This window comes from Jatropha curcas, chromosome 11 (assembly GCF_041381405.1).
Source record: "Jatropha curcas cultivar XTBG-Jc1 chromosome 11, XTBG_Jcur_1.0, whole genome shotgun sequence".
Lineage (NCBI taxonomy): Eukaryota > Viridiplantae > Streptophyta > Magnoliopsida > Malpighiales > Euphorbiaceae > Jatropha > Jatropha curcas.
The window spans coordinates 3,309,964-3,326,747 of record NC_143161.1 but is presented as its reverse complement, the minus strand read 5'-3'; the positions used below and the strand labels follow the sequence as shown (position 1 = coordinate 3,326,747).

The 16,784-nt window shown below is 35.3% G+C and overlaps 3 protein-coding genes across 4 annotated transcripts; 2 read left to right on the top strand and 1 right to left on the bottom strand.

Moving 5' to 3' along the window:
- Nucleotides 1-2,124: 2,124 nt before the first annotated feature.
- LOC105634000 (Galactose oxidase/kelch repeat superfamily protein) lies at nt 2,125-4,501 on the top strand. Its single transcript, XM_012216726.4, has one exon. The coding sequence runs from the start codon at nt 3,052-3,054 to the stop codon at nt 4,267-4,269; it is 1,218 nt and encodes a 405-aa protein (XP_012072116.1). The 5' UTR covers nt 2,125-3,051; the 3' UTR covers nt 4,270-4,501.
- Nucleotides 4,502-5,993: 1,492 nt separating this feature from the next.
- Nucleotides 5,994-6,484, top strand: LOC105633999 (outer envelope membrane protein 7). Its single transcript, XM_012216725.4, has one exon. It carries the CDS (start codon nt 6,095-6,097, stop codon nt 6,326-6,328), a length of 234 nt encoding a protein of 77 aa, XP_012072115.1. The 5' UTR covers nt 5,994-6,094; the 3' UTR covers nt 6,329-6,484.
- Nucleotides 6,485-7,334: 850 nt separating this feature from the next.
- On the bottom strand, nt 7,335-16,265 carry CUL4 (cullin4). Of its 2 annotated transcripts, XR_016318814.1 has the most exons (18): nt 15,806-16,265; nt 14,472-14,587; nt 14,054-14,400; nt 12,792-12,972; nt 12,567-12,689; nt 12,190-12,477; nt 11,037-11,162; nt 10,820-10,921; nt 10,682-10,735; nt 9,555-9,661; nt 9,389-9,449; nt 9,156-9,287; nt 8,895-9,032; nt 8,671-8,751; nt 8,365-8,445; nt 8,180-8,260; nt 7,627-7,822; nt 7,335-7,522 (listed from the first exon to the last, which is right to left on the bottom strand). XR_016318814.1 is itself a non-coding variant. In XM_012216723.4 (17 exons), exons 1-17 carry the CDS (start codon nt 16,137-16,139, stop codon nt 7,709-7,711), a joined length of 2,466 nt encoding a protein of 821 aa, XP_012072113.1. In that variant the 5' UTR covers nt 16,140-16,265; the 3' UTR covers nt 7,362-7,708. The 2 variants fall into 2 exon arrangements, 1 of the variants encoding a protein (XP_012072113.1); XM_012216723.4 differs by having other exon boundaries at nt 7,362-7,822.
- Nucleotides 16,266-16,784: the final 519 nt, after the last annotated feature.

Here is a 16,784-nt window from a genome sequence, read left to right as displayed (position 1 = left end):
AAACTATAAAGTGCAATGAAGCATATGGTTTGGAATTTGCAGTCTCCAAATGATGAGGGAAAGTAGATGATGTGTGGCTTTCATTCCGTTGGAATTAGACCAAATTGCATTAAAAACAATATTGAAGAACCAAACATGATCGTTTGGTGGAGGTAGGCGCTCATCCAGATTCTTCTGGATTTGGCTTCAAAACCTCTTCCCTTTCTTTATCAAATGTGTGTGTATATATATATATATATTCCTAACTTTCTCTTTGGTTATTGGATGTAGCTTTTGTTTGGACTTTTCTTCTTTTGACCATATATAGATGCTACGTTGTTATCATTTGAATTATTTGATTTTTATTGTAAGTATTCTAGAAAAATTCATAGAATTAGAGAAACTCATTCGCTTGGACGAAATGATAAAGGAATACCCGGAAACACATCTACAAGGGTTTCGTACCGGAATCCACAAAGAAATGATCCAATACAATTGGAGATTCAAACCCCAACATTTTCCTTTTACTTTAATATTGTTAAGTGGGTATTTTTCCATTTAGCTGAATATTTGTCTAATTTTATTTTGCCATTTTTTTTTTATCATCTCATTAGTCACAAGTTTATACATATACATAAAATTTCAAAAATTGATCTTTTATTTTTATTTATTTGTACATAATATCTTTTAAAGTTCTTTTACTTACAAATATTATTCTTGTCTGTATTTATGTCTTGGGTTGAACCAAATTATTATAATTAGTCCCCGTATATTAGTCAATGTTTTTATTATAAAAATTTTATTAAAATTATACATGCCTTGTCACTCAACTAGTGGAGAGTATTTTTAAATAACATTATTATTTTTTATTTAATTATGTATTTAGTGAAAAGAATCATATTTTTTTATAGGATATAAAATTCTGAAAATATGTAAAAATTTGATTACTCATGTAAAAAAATAGTTAAAATGTTATGCTTAAATTTACAAGATAATGTTAGTTTTAGGACTATACAAAAAGTATGGATAAAGATAAGAGTAGATTAGGGTTGACATGAAATCCATAATTGACGTCTCTAACTCGAACCAATGAAATTATGAAACCGCATATATTATTGATTTGGTTTATTGGATTTGACTTGTAAATTAAGGGTTGGCATATATATTATATAGTCTGGATCCCTTAATCTAACTGCTACCTGTCATTGATGCTTTTAGAATATCCTCCAATGGCCCCACTTAATTATTATTTTAATAATTACTATATACTTTCAAAAAAAAAAAAAAAATTATATCTCGTTGCTAGCTCGTTGAAGATCAAATTTTATACCCTAATCCATTTATTTCTTATTCAGTCCCTTTTCTTTTGAATTTGAAGTATAAATCTAAATTAAAATTTCAGTAGGTACATTACCTATGTTTGGCAAGGGGGGAAGAGATGGAAAAGGAGAGGAACACAATTTTAAAATTTAATATTGTTTCTAAGTAAATTTTTTTCTGTTTGATATATTTAGCTTTAAATATGCAATTCAATTGAATTTTAGATAATCATATTTGATTAAATTTATAATTGAAAATTTATTTAGATTACATGTGTCCCAGCGTATAGTACCAGGCTATTGCTCGTTCCGTATCAAATTTTTATGTAGAAAGCACTTTCAGTAAAAAAATTTCTCCATCCATAAGATTCAAACGCTAGATTTTTTATGTAAGAAATTTGAGTATTTTCCATTTTGACCGGCCTCTATTTATAATATTTAAAGGAGAAGACATTCAATTAGGGGCCATTCCATGAATAACTATTCATCTTTTGTTAATTATCCAAATGTTTTTAGCTAGCAACTTGATAATCAACAGGAATGAAAGTAAGGAGTACCTATGAATTGTAAAGTACAAGTATTTCAATTTATTTAGGATTTATCATATATAAATGTCTTAAATTTATTTAAATTATTTAAATATCAGCCTTAGGAAGATACGGTTTAAGTAAGTATTTTTCTTCTGCGTCTTAAGTGAATGCACAGTGGATAGTTAAATTATACACTTCCAGGGGAAAAAAGAAATTCTGTTATTTAAGAACTACGCGTTTGGCACTACGGCTTTGAGCTAAAATCTTCCTCTTTAATTTTCAACGTCTCGAACAGTACCAACTAACTGCTAATATTGTGAGAGCCTCTGTACAACACGCTCCCGCAAATTCAGAGAACACAGACAGGCCTCTCGACACGTGTTAAGCACTCTCCATTAGCGCGTGCAATTACTTCTCTTGGGAACCGCTGAACCCGTAATTGCCACAGGGATTTTATATAATCTTTTCCTTGGCGAAGAAGAGTGATCTTCTGGGTCACCTCTTTATGCAAAGAACAGGAGCTAATTTCTATCGAAGTCCCCATCTTTATGATAATTATCCTAGGATTTTCCTTCTGTAAGTTCGTATACTGATTTTTAATAATTGCTTAATTATTAATTGCTGCTTCAGTTTAGTTTCTTAGCTGTATATCAAAAGGTTTGTTCTGGGTTAAATTTGCTTGCTTTATATTTCTCTTTGGCTAAAGTTCCATTTCTAGCTGATTTGTGGATTGAATTTTTGTGGGTTATTAGTTTTTGTTGCTTTTAGGGAGGATACTTTAGCAATTGAGCTGCTTTTGAGACATTGTCCTTATTGGGGTAATTGATCTTTATTTGGGATGTTCGGTATTATTATTAACAGTGCCACGGTAGCTTTTAGATTCTCAAGTCGGTACATTTATAGCCCAAAGTGATGAATTTGGATTCTCTTGGAGAGAATTTTGTTGTGTGGTCTGATTGTCGTAGTTCTTATTGGGAATTTGTTAATATGGAATTGGGCTTTGTTTTTGTTTAATTTCTCATGTGGAGAAATTCGCTTTTGCAAATGGTAAAACATGACGAGTAATTGAGGATTAGGGATAGATTTCTTGCTGTGGAATCGAATTTGGCTTTCCATTGTGATTCTTCAATTTCACAATTTGGAGATAGGACATATATGACTAAGAGGGCCTCTCAGTACGTTTGAGAGAGTTCTACTGTTTTTTTTTAACTCAATACAAGAAGATGCAAAGAGTTCGCTTGTCGTCGCAACAGGCACCTGTACATAAGCTAGGAGATTCCCAAATGGCATTATCTCCCAAATTTAGATTAGCTGTGATCCAATCTTCCTTATTAAGTCCTTCATCAGAGATTGAGTTATCTCTCCAAGGTGAACCATTAATTCCAGGGCTTCCTGATGATGTTGCACTTAACTGTCTTCTCCGGCTTCCAGTCCAGAGCCTTGCAGCTTGCAGAGCTGTTTGCAGGCGGTGGCATTTATTACTCGGTAATAAAGAGCGATTTTTCACCCATAGAAAAGAGCTAGGCTTCAAGGATCCTTGGCTCTTTGTCTTTGCTTTCCATAAATGCACTGGAAAGATTCAGTGGCAGGTTCTAGATCTCATCCATTTCTCATGGCACACTATCCCGGCTATGCCATGTAAAGACAAGGTCTGCCCTCATGGATTCAGGTGTGCATCCATACCCTTTGATGGTACACTTTTTGTGTGTGGGGGCATGGTCTCTGATGTGGATTGCCCCCTTGATTTGGTTTTGAAGTATGAGATGCAAAAGAATCGTTGGACTGTAATGAATCGGATGATTGCAGCTAGATCATTTTTTGCAAGTGGGGTAATTGATGGGATGATATATGTAGCTGGAGGAAACAGTACTGATCTTTTTGAGCTTGACTCGGCAGAGGTTTTGGATCCTGTGAAGGGAAATTGGCGCCGTATTTCAAGCATGGGAACAAATATGGCATCTTATGATGCAGCAGTTCTCGACGGGAAGCTTCTTGTGACAGAAGGCTGGCTGTGGCCTTTCTTTTTCTCTCCTAGGGGTCAGGTGTATGATCCAAGAACTGATAGATGGGAGAACATGGCTGTTGGGTTGAGAGAAGGCTGGACTGGCTCAAGTGTGGTAGTCTATGGACACTTGTTTGTGGTCTCAGAGCTTGAAAGGATGAAGGTCAAGGTGTATGATGTGGAGGCTGATTCCTGGGAAACAATAGAAGGGCCTCCTTTACCGGAGCAAATTTGCAAGCCCTTTGCTGTGAATGCCTGTGATTGCAAAATATATGTCGTGGGTCGGAATCTTCATGTCGCTGTGGGTCACATCTCTAAGCTGAAGCAAAAAGGCACTTATGGAAAAAGGTGGAGCTTCAGTGTTACATGGCATGTAATAGATCCACCAGACAGTTTTTGTGACCTGACACCCTCAAGCTCTCAGGTTCTGTTTGCTTAGCTTTTCTGTGATCTCTGCATCTTGTCTTGCATGATTTTGAATAAATTGTAACTATGTGTATTTGCGAAAGTTGTAGATTGCTAATGGCTGTGTGTAGAACAAATGTATCAATCATATGGTTGCTTTTGCAGTTTATCTTTCTATCTAGTTTTTACAATGATTGCTTAGTGTATTTTATGTAAAATGGCTATCATCTTGCTAAACTAATGAAAGTTTCAATATCATTATTCGACGAATACTGTGTATTGCATACATGTATTATCACTTATCACTCCAGTCATTGTCAACATAGTTTGTTGACACAACGGATATGATTTTCGATGATTTTAGATTCATTAGCTCGCTGTCTTAATTGCTTCTTTTTAGCAAGCTACTTGCTAAACAAGTTTGATTTATTATCGGATAGTGGCTTCATGCTTCCAGATGACATTGAACTAGATTGCTTTGGATTGATTTGCTTTATTAGGATCCACATTCAGTTTAGGATCTCCCTTTGTAAATTATGTCAGAAGCATTAATCACAGAGCATGCTAAGGTTCTGCCTGATAGCTTGCTATTAGAATGCTTACTCTGAAACGTCCATGTCAATGACTATAAAATACTTCTTGTCTAAATTAAGATAGAGATGATGTTTTTCTAAAGTAAACACGTTTTTCTATAGTTATTTCCAAGTTTCATTACCACTTTCAGCATTGGCACTGAAAATCAATCTTTCTCATCGAGCTTTCGCAGTCCTTTCCACTTTGCTCGATTCTCGTTTGCACTGTCTTCTACAAGCAGGACGTGTCATTGTAGAGAGAATGAGCAACGCAAATACTTAAGTACGGAGTAAAAAACCAATCTACATTGTCATAGCTACTGATAACCAAAAAGATAAAAAAAGAAAATCTAGTGATCTATTTAAACAATCAGCAATGGCCTTGGATTGTATTCTTTTTTTTTTTTTTTTTACCCAATTTGTTGTCAAAAACTGCAAATTCAAATGATAAACTATCCATTTTTTTTTCTTTTAAGGTGAGAGTAAATTATAATACCACTCCCCTCCCTCTTCCCCTCCGTCTGCGGCTCTGCCCATGCTTTTATGGCACATTGATGGACGACTGAATTATAGCCAGCCAACTCTATACAAGGGGTAAGTGGGTGTGGGTCACTTTGCCTTACTGAAATTTTTTGAAATTTCTGTAAAACAACAATTCCCAATTTTCCAAAGCATATAAAATCAAGTAAATGTACAGTTGTAAGACAATATCACAACTTTGTATTAACAGCTAAGTATAAAAATTCACCACCTCCTTCCCCAATTTCATTATTTTAATTTTTAACTTATTCAATCTTGAGAGAGACTTATTGTATTAAAATATCAGTAATATTTATGCCCATTTTCATACTAATAATAATAATTTTTGAAAATTTTAACTTTTACATATAAAATATTTATTTTTTGTGTAGTCAGTACAACTCATGAAACAATAATTTTTACATTTTTTCTACGATTTAATAAGTATTTAATTAAATTTAATTTTACAATATAACATTATAAATTAAAGTGTTCCATGTATTAAAGTGAAAGTTGAGAGAGTCTTATAAACTTAAAATAATAAACTTTTTTTTACCGTTTATTAACTGAAATTGCTTTGCTATTTTTTAACGAATTTACAATAAGAGTATTCTACCATTCATAATATAAGGTGAGGGAGTGGGCCTGGGACTGTTTGTTCAAAACAACTAGTCAACCAGACAGAACCTTTAACAGCCCATTTGGCGAGCAAGCAATTTGTTCTCTAAAATCCAGAGGAAGAGGGAGAGAGGAATTAGAATCTGGAAAATGGCAGCAATCACGACTGCCTTGATAGCAGTGGCAGGAATCATTCTTGGATGGATAGCAATAGAGATCGCCTGCAAACCTTGTCTTGAAAAAGGCCGTGAAGCCATCGATCGATCTCTTAATCCCGATTACGATCCCGACGACGATGTCGTTTCCTCCAACATTCACGCGCCTCTCAATCCAAATTCCGATGGTCAATCTCCTGCTTCTTCGACTCCAATCAAGATCGTGTGATCGCCACCGCAAAAGGATATAACTGTTTCGGTGTTTGCTTGGTTGGTATTCAACTAAAATTTTGTTTCTGTTGTTTTTTCCTTTCTAAAAAACAATAAAAAAATGTGAGTGAAGATTATAATTTTCTTGTAATCGAGACTGGTTATGGTTTTCCTAGCCTTCTTTGTTTAAATTTATTGAATTTGGACTGCAAAATTGAAAGCCATTAAGATGGACATAATTACAGGAAAAAATTGCCATTTATTGACCATAAATTCACATTTACATATATTTTTCCTTTTTTTTTTTTTTGTTAATTTGGCTTTGACGATCCAAAGTAGTAACGCTGGTAGTAGCATTTCAATATATTGGAAAATTCTCAATTTACCAAAAAAAAAAAAGGATAATCTCGAACTTCAAATTTGCAATTGCAGGTTTGTAACGATGTATTTGAAGATATGAAGGGAAATAATAATAATAATAAAAGAATAATAAATTTTCTAATTTTATGACGGTTAATAAGCAAAATCCTTCTTATTACAGACCTTTCACCAGAAAAAGGCAGCAAAAAAGAAAAAAAGTCCTTATTTTACAGCAATAAATCAGCTATTAAATTGAAATCTCTAAAACTTCTCAGAAAAACAATAAATAATCCGTTTCAAGATTACCTAAATTGTAGATTGAAGTATAGTGTGGTATAGATTGAGTTTGTTTTCTCGTTTATCCTAGTGCTCACACGAAATCGCAAGGCACAGCAGAAGTGACAAAGCGTAGTTCATTCGCTCCTAAAAATTATCTAAAATTATATGAAGCCACCGAGAAATCAATCGAGGCCAAAAACTGCATCAGTTGTTCATACCCAAAAAAAAAAAAAAAAAAAAAAAAAAAAAAAAAAAAAAAAAAAAAAAAAATTATGACTTTGATTTCAACATCAACCATTCTTTTCTTCTTTTTTTTTTCTTTTTTTTTTTTTTTTTTTTTCTTTTTTGGGTGGGATGGTCAGGAGGACACAGAAATCCACCTTCAGTTCTATGAAATGGCCGCTCTCACACACTTGCCATAAAAATATCAGAGCCCATCTCTTCTCAGTTCTCACCTTTCTCCAACTTTTACAAAGTACAAACCTCTAAACATCATTTTTTCTTGTTCTCCTTTCAAATCATTTCCACTTAGCCCCCCTCTTTAAGTGTCACTTATTTGAAAGCAACTCCAAGTCTACAACACCAAGACAAGTATGAAAGAGAAAACAATTATGCTTTACAAATTGTAGTGTTGACTGACAACAAAAATAAATTGCTACTACAACTTACTGTACATACTCTGACAGGGATTTCCCTAACTCGAGGTCAGATATTTCCCATGTCATTTACAAGGTGCTACTTCGTGCTGCAAAATGATTGATTACGCCAGGTAATTGTATATCTGAGGGTTGTTCTTGTCTCGCTCCAAGTACTCCCTGTCAATCAGACTCTCTATCCTTTTCTTCAAATCAGCTGGCTTTATAGGAAACTTGAGCTGTTCACCATAACAAAACACAATTTTCATCAAAATCATTAGTTCATTCGGAAACAGCTCTATATTAGGTCCATTTACATGTTTGACTCCCTGGTCGGTCTCATTTGGTCTATCCATAACTTGGTAAATTACAATATTGTAGCTTTTTCCAATCTCCAGTTAATGAAGATATCAGGATACAATTGAAGCGCAGTTGGCTACGATTATTTGAAGTCCAAGAATTTGATTAAAATTATGATTTAATATTGGTATTGGAAAGGAGCTTCGGCTATATTCTCAATGTCAATGCCGGCTTCGCATTGATATCAATATAGAACCAGTTTATATGCTTGGGATAAATAAAATGGAATGACTTACCTGTTGGAAGAGTTCAGTGATCAGGAGTGTATGGCTTAGGACTTTCCTTGTTTTCATTATCCGAACAATAGCAGCATCAACCTGCAATATAGAAAGCAATATTACATACGGTTCACTTTGCTAGTTCTCAGTTTCTTCGAAAAAATTATCACAAACAAATTAACAGTCATGTGGCAAAGATGAACCTGGTATTGACGGTCCTGGAATACTCTTTCAGTGGTGTTTGTGTTCTCCTCTACAGTTTCCTTCATTTGGATTGCATTAACCTGCATCCCCAAGTAAGTGTTGCTTAAAGATCCAACATTCAATTAGTGAAAAAGACAGGTGCAGGTGCAACACAATATGGGCTTCAGTCAAGTTTGGAGCCTTGAATATTTTAATCGTGTCGAGCTCAAGCTCAGCACTCTATCAGCTCAACTCAACTTGATCACGCCCCCTACTTAACACCACCCGGTTGCTGCAGTAGATACCAAAATTACAAACAGAGGTACCTTGATGCGATAGAGAGGAGCAGTAAATCCCTCATTGAAAACAAATGAATCATCATCCTCAACATCCCTTCCTTTGGGTAGCTGTAAAATACAAATTTTATGATTAAAAGGGGTCAGGAAAAGGAGAAAGGGAAAAGGAAAACTAACAGTACCAACTATACCAGAATCAGAAATAAGAACTGAAAATGTACAAATAATTGCAATGCAGATGATAACATGCTCACCTTTTGCAGGACACGGACTTTTCCACATGCAAGAGACTGCAAAGTCCGTCTCAATTCCTTGTCCTCTATGCCAGTGGCATCCTTAATATCTTGAAAACTAAGCTTTTGGGCATCATTAAACAACATCAACACCACAGTCTGTCACAAAACAAATAAAGCCACTGAAATATTAGAAAAACCCTCTTGTGCAGGTGGAATTGAGAAAAGAAAGGAACAAAGACTAGACTATAAGGAAAAGCGTATGGAAGGTTTGAAACCAACCTGAAATAGAGAAACTGCCAGCTCCTTTTTACCTTTTGGAAATTCAGCTTTCAACACACAGTGACCCAATGAATTTTGCCACATTAAGCGCCTGCCACTATACTTACTCAAGTAGAATTCTTTGAAAATATCCTGTAGCGTACAGAAAAGTTAGGCATCAGAGAAACATTTGTTGAAAATACTGTTTTAAGACCAATATTGGAAAAACAGCTAGTGGGTAACTTGTGCATAACCTGATAGACATTCAGCTCATGAGGAAGCCTAACATCCATGGGTGGATATGTAGGCCAGTACCTACAGCCCAGACAACCAAACATGAATTCAACTTGCAGGACCATGCATACTGGTTGAACATACAGTGATTACTTGAAATCTAGAAAATTCTGCATCTAAATTTACCCTGTTGTTAAGACATGGACACTCATTTCAATCCCTGATGGAAGTTTTGTCCTTGCCTGGGATGATTGTTTGAAGGATTCATTGATCTCCTTTGATAGTTCAATATCCTGTAAAAGTGTTTACCAAACATTATCACTGGTATTGATATGAAGTTAACATGTACGAAATTCAAAAGAACCAAAACAATGCTTGATTCTTACATATGTTGACAAATTTTCTTAGTTGCTCAAAAATTAACTTGCCATAACAAGAATCTTTCTTATGAAAAGCAATCTACTAATTACAAAGTATGTAAATTCATTTATACACCTAAACAGTTACTAACCTATACTCCGACCTCTCTTAACATACTAACACCCATATTTAATACCTACCAATAATATATTGTAACACGACATTAACATCATATTTGTTACAGTTTAGCTAGTGACAAAATGCTCAGATGCCTGAGCAGTCACCCTCCTTTGTGTCAAGTCAAACCAGAATAATTCCCACCAAAAAGAAAACGTAAAATGCATAGCCTGTCAACTATAAATACGCATTAAAAACAACATTCTTCAACAGATGTTTCAGAAGACAATACAACTACATGCCTGCTTGCTTTTGGAAAGATCAAAGAATTTTTTCTTCTGTTTCTTTCTTTCTTTCCAACAAGCATAATGCAGGAGTTTGTCAGTGATTTCCTATATGCAAGTTTGGTGCACATGCAGACATTTACACAAATTCAGTCATTTGGCATGACATTAGTATTTGTGAAAATTTGCTCAGACCATTATCAGGAGGCCCACTGAGGGAGAATTTAAAACATCCTAGCTTTAATCTGAGCATCTTAAATGCATGCTACACCTCTTTTGGTGTCCTTAAAATGAAAACATTCTTCCGGTATTAAACTAAAAAGGTTTAGGCTTCTAACAAATATGGAAAGGGCTGTAAGCAGCCTTTTCCCTCCATTGCAATAAGGCAGTTCCTCTGGTTTATACTTATAGACCTCAAGTCACAATGGAGCAGCATCAAGCCTTGCATTCCTTGGAGGCACCGAGCGATATGAAATTTACAATTGTCACCTCAAGTTAAACGTCTCAGTGACAATTATGATACTAAATAAAAATTTATATGAATATAAGCACCTTAAACATTCCTTCAAGTTTGTTTGTGAACTGGCTGCCACACTCAGTCTTCAGCTGCAATGACAACGCAGACTTGTTAATATGATCAATAAAGAAAAGGACGCAAAATATATACAAAAAAAAAAAAGTATCCCAAACCTTAGATATCATAGATTTCTCAGCATCAATGGAAGCACTTTTCCCCAAAAGCAGCCTTTTAGCAAGATCCTTCTTGTAAAATGCTTCAAACACATCCTTGCCCTTCATAAGATGAAAAAGTCATGCACATACCTCTGCATTATTTTGTTATAACACAGCCATAGATGACATTATAATAAAAAAGGCATCAAATGCTAGAGTAAACATGTTATGTTACCTGTATAAACCTGAACAAAACCAAAACTTTATCAAGTGTACCCTCCAACTCCTCTTCAGAAGTACCCTTATTTCCAGCACGAAGTTTCTCATCCAGAAACTTCGCAATCAGCTCAGCTGGTCGGTTCTATTAAAATAAGAACAATAATAAATACTTAGCCATGAAACTTGAGGTTGATCATAGACTAACAGATTGCTAAAATCAATATCAGCAATATCAATGGGGTGATCATCACCTGAGGTTAACGTCAACTATCGGAGTAATGATTTCTTAAATAGCACTTGCTAAATCATAGACTAACAGATTTCTCAAATCAATAATATTTCAGCAAGCAAATGAAAAAAGTTTCAGGAACACAAACTCTTGCTAGGAATTCAATTATCAGCATATATTTAGACGCAACAGACCTATAGATGAAGTAATAGCTTTTCTTCTGAAAAATTTCAATTTTAGCTCTATGTTTGTAATGATGGAAGTTGCAAGATCATTCATGTTGAATAAATCAAATTCTTCAAAAGGAAAAATTATGAGAAAGAAAACCAATAAGAAAAAAATGAATAAAGCACACCTTTCCTATTAGCAAAAGAAAAGAAAAGTGAAATCAAGTAATTAAATGCAAAAATTGAAAAATTATTCATACTGCTTTAGAAACAGACAAAAGCAGATCAGAAAAACCAAAATTCCATTCAGCTCACCAAATAAGTAACCACAGACAGATCTCTCTATCTACATTGCATTGCCATGAAAAACACAATATGACACTCTCAAGGAAGAGTGCCGTGTAAAACCACAATATGACACTCTCAACGAAGAGTGCCATGTAAAACCACAATATGACACCCTCCAGGATGAGAGTACCAGGAAGATTATATTATACAACCATTTCAAACAGGGAGACTTGTTAACTTGATGATCGTATTATTTCAAGTCTGCTCCACATTAGCAAAGGAAGATTCCATCTTTCTTAATAGCAGAAAAAAAGAATTATGGTTCCTTAATTTAAATCAGAATTGATTTCTCTAACTTTGACCACTCTAATATGTTTTATTAACACTATATCATCTACATGGCAAACTTTACAATTCAACTTGTTTAGAAGTCCATATTTTACCATGCCGATAATATCATATGGAAAAGTGAAAGGCACACCAACCTGACGTAGATTAATTAGATGTTCAAACGCGTCCTTTATGGTATTGCAAAATGCTTCATTCTTTGAAAAGCTTTCTTCCCATATTGTGTCAAGCGAAGCCTTAAATTCTAACAAAGAGGAAACCATATCCTTATCTTTCTCTTCATCCATGACGATGCCTTGCCCAGTTCTTCGTATATACGAGCTAAGAGCCTGCCTCAATGATTCAAGAGCATTGACCCTTGAGAACAATGAGTACATCCTCTTAAGATCCTGGATTCGATGGCCATCCATTAGCATCATGAACCCCTGGAAAAAACAAAGAAAGAATTATTCAAAGCTGTGAAAATAGATTGCATGTTCAAAGAGGGATATGAATAACTACAGTGTATCCACACCTTATCCAGAATTGCAGATATATGGCGTTCTAGGAGCTGCCTTTCTGCAGTTGCTATTAGTGGCTTTCTAGTACTTGCATCAAGATAGAGTAAACATCTTTCATGTTCTTCATTTAATCTTATCTGCGAGAATGTGCAACAAATGAGTATACATATAAGAACAGAGCATTGACAACACAGAGTAGACACAAGCTCTTGCAATATTAAAGAAGAACTGGAATGCACCTCCACATGCTTCAAGTAATCTGGAACGTCTGATTGTTGCATGTATTTCATGCCTTCAGCAGCATAAAATTCAGACGTGCACTCAAGGAATGGCCTTTCAAAACTTTCTGCATAAATTCCTAAAGCAGTAAACATCTTCAAAAGATGGTTAAGGAGAGTTCTATCAACTGCTTCACCTAATCTGCAATCACAAAACATAATGATCCTTATATCTGCAATCGGTAATTATTTTTAAAAGTTACTTTATGTTCAACCACTTCTGTAAACCAACTACTTCAAAATAAAACCCAGCCTTGAGAACATGTTGTCAAGAGGATCACACACGGCCCCGCAAAAAAGTAGCTGATTGAGAATTTCCATTTTTCATTTTTGTCCTATTTCTATTTTTATTTTCTGTAAACAGTTTTTACTTCTTGTCCTTGTCCTTAGCTGTATCTGGTGGGAATGGACCACATTTGTTTATGCTCCCTAAGATGTAGGAAAAGTTATTTCTCCACAGAACTATTTCTTTGATCTTTGATGAATGGAAAAGTTATGAGAAAAATTTCACAAGTCTTTGAGTACTTTGAACTCAAGAGATTACAGGTTCTCTCTGATGAGCCCAAAGTTAGCAACCATAGGTCGAAAAAGAAATAACCATTTTGCTTTCTTTATAGATGATCCTAGAGTTCCCACTCAAGGACCCATAACTAGATGCTTTGCTAGGGGCCGTCACAGAACATTTTTAACCAAACGTGAATAGTTTTATTTTAAACAACCAACATTTTAGTGTTTGTCAATTTTCACTCCACCTTTAGAATTTGCCACTTATATGCCAACTTTAGGATGATGGTGTAAATTACAGCAATCCTTCTATTACACTTCATTTGGGCATTTGCTAGCCTTATATGGGCATGACATAGCAAGATAACATGCTTTGTCCTTCCAAAACATACATTCTACATTAAAATTTTCTTCAAAAAAACAGATGTGAGTAGACTTTCTAAAATGGTTTTCATCTCCTTTTTGCCATTTCTAAAATTGCTGAACTGACATCTACTTTACAAATCACCACATGGACAAGTCAATAAGTCAAAAAGAAGGTATAAGCACCTAAAGCAAGTTTCCTATCATCGGTCACATATATACCTTAGCTCTTCCATCGATGCAAATAATTCATAAAGTAATTTAAAAAGATGGGTGAGCACTAATGCAAGCAAACACATGCAAAAGGTGTGAAGCACAATATATCCTTGATTAGATTTTGAAACTTCTATAAATACCTTTCCTTCTCAATCATTCGCAAAAGGCCTGTAACAGTTTTGTGTTCAACTTCAGGAGACAAGGCAAGATGCTTCCGGAAAAGCTGCAAACCCATATCCCATAATGAACGCACATTTGGAGTTTGTTTCACGTATGTTCTATCTAGATACAAGGCTATACCACGGATCATCAACATTTGGTCACACATATCCTGCCAGCATCTCTCAACAAGTGATAAGAAAACAACCAAATCTGGGCTTTGGCCAACTAAAGATTGTAATGCTGCAGATATGTGGGCTTCACATTCTTTTTCAATTCGCTGATAAAGATTACCACCCATCTTGTGCAAGCAAAGATCATTGACAGCCTAATGCAAAATATTCACATGAGAAAAAGCTGATTTATTCACAAGGAAAAGTAAAGTGAAGAAGGATCTACCTGATAAAGTTTCTCCAAATCACAAGAATCTGGTTGTTTCAAGAATATTGCTTTAATAGCTGACTGTAGCTTTGCCCACGTATCCTCCTCAAAATTTGTAGGCAGTGTAGGTTTAGCTTCATGGAACATAATTTTGAAAAAGTTAAAGATGAAATATATGCAGCACATACTGAGTCCAAATTGTAAGTTCAGAAACCCAATGTCAAATATCAACATGCTATATATCATGTGCTCTACTCATCCACTCAGAAAATTAATGTAAAAGTGTCGGAGGAATGCGGGTAGACATCACACAAATGCATAACACATCTAGTATGTTACTGTCCAACTATCAATAATATCATAAACAATAAAGGGAATGAAAAACTAATGCCGAAATGCAGCACTTAAATAGTGCTTAATAAAGTGAACATTGTCAAATTCATTTTCAAACTTTTGGCAAACAATCATTGTGGCAAATGCGAGATTACTTTGTGTTTACAGTAAAAGGTATTCTGCAACAGTTTGGCTTGTACAATGAACTAAGCACCTGCAAATGTATACATCCAAATAGTGTATGAAAACAACAAGTGATGGAAGACAAAAGCTGAATAAAACTCAAAAAAATTGATGTTTCCATTTTAAAGTTGTCCCTTTGGAACAGAATCACGCAGATAAACACTTAGTCTGCAACTAAGGGACTTAGCGTTAAGCAATAAACAATCTATTAATCTAGTACCTTGACACCTAGCTGCAGAACAAAAATCATCCAGGCAAAGAAACTGTAAGGAACTCAGTAGGGAGGACAAGGATGCAAAAACTGTGCACTGCAATTAGCAATTCCTTGGCAGCACAGCAGGAAATTATACAAAACAACCTAAACCTTTGTATAAGCAACAAATAAATTACAGAATCACCAAAAACCCTAGAGGTTTGTCTCTTCTCACTTAGATCATTTTCAAACCTAGAGAGAACTAAGTATAGCGGGCGGGGAGGGCCATGAACAATAAAAGGATGTGATAAATTTTACCCAGATCCATAGACGACAGCAATTGTAAGTTATTCTGGTAAATTTGACATGAAATTTATAACCTCTAAATACTCAATTAACAGCTCAATTCACTCACAAAATAAAATCGAGCCACCAATTCCACTAGCACCAGATCCCATAATCCAAGTTCTGTGCTCCACAATTGAAGCAAAAACCCACATTAATTCAATCCACTAGAAAGCAATTTCGTGCCAAAAAAAAAAAACCTCCCCCAATTCAATAAATCACGAAAACACTAAGTGAAATGAGTATATAAAATTGATCATCAAAATCGAGCAGCGATTAAAAAATTTGGAACTTGTACCTTTCAAAAGCTTGATGACGAGCTTCTTCGCGGGCTGAGGGGGAGTGGCCTTTTTACGAGACAAATTAGCGGCGGGGGGAGGAGAGCGGTCGTCGAGCTTGGGATCATCATCAAGCGTCATCGAAGAGGGGTCGAAAACGATGTCGTTTTCGGGAGCAGTGGCGGAGTTAAAGTGGTGGAGGCCGTTTTTGTTGGAGGTAGGCTCGAGAGGGGAGCAAGCGGAGACGGCCTGGGACTTGGCCTTCTTCATAGGAGGAAAATTGGCGGTGCCGGTGGTGGAGGAACTAGATGTGGTGGCGGTGGCACTGGCAGAGCGTTTGGTGGGAAGAGACATTAACAAAAGGTGATCTCTTAAGAGGGCATTGTATTGTGGAAGTAAAAAAAGAGAGACAGGGAGATGAAGATTTGAGAAGAAATAATAGAATTAGATGAAAGACTTCTCCTTGTTGTTTTTTTTAACCTTTGTTTTATTTTTTTTTTTTTACCACCTAACTTGATATATATTCTAATATTCATTCATATACTTTCATTATCTAAAAATCTTATTGTACAATACTTAAAGCACAACGTACAAACGTTTTTTCCATTTTTTGGTATTATTTGTTTGATTTGCTAATTTTTCTATCAAAATTTTGGATTTTTCATTTTTGCATTGCAACTTCTTGAGTTTTGAGCTCCCCCCCCCCCCCCCCCCCCCCCCTTTCTTTTTTTTTTTTTGACTGCTCTCTCAGTTTCAGTCTCTCCCACTTGCTCGATCCTCTCTCCTTTTGCCTGGAGCTTTGAGCTTATCCGAGTGGTCAGAGAAGCCAAGTCTGTATTGTGGGCTTTTTGTCTTACTAAGCTTTTAAGTCCAGTGGGCCTTAATATAACAATGTAGAGTCTAGGAATCAGATAGAGCCTATATTATATAAATGCATGGAACCTTTTTGGGCTTATGTTTGGGCTTGGGCTGGGCACGTTATACAATCCAGCAACAATA

Bases quoted from the DNA above. Each gene is read 5' to 3' on its own strand.
- LOC105633999 (XM_012216725.4), top strand. From the start codon at position 6,095: ATGGCAGCAATCACGACTGCCTTGATAGCAGTGGCAGGAATCATTCTT.
- LOC105634000 (XM_012216726.4), top strand. From the start codon at position 3,052: ATGCAAAGAGTTCGCTTGTCGTCGCAACAGGCACCTGTACATAAGCTA.
- CUL4 (XM_012216723.4), bottom strand. From the start codon at position 16,139: ATGTCTCTTCCCACCAAACGCTCTGCCAGTGCCACCGCCACCACATCT. The intron at 8,446-8,670 runs GTACCTCTGTTT...TTGGGGATGCAG, and splicing joins CTCCTCTCTATCGCATCAAG to GTTAATGCAATCCAAATGAA. The intron at 7,823-8,179 runs GTAAGTCATTCC...TATGGTGAACAG, and splicing joins TCACTGAACTCTTCCAACAG to CTCAAGTTTCCTATAAAGCC.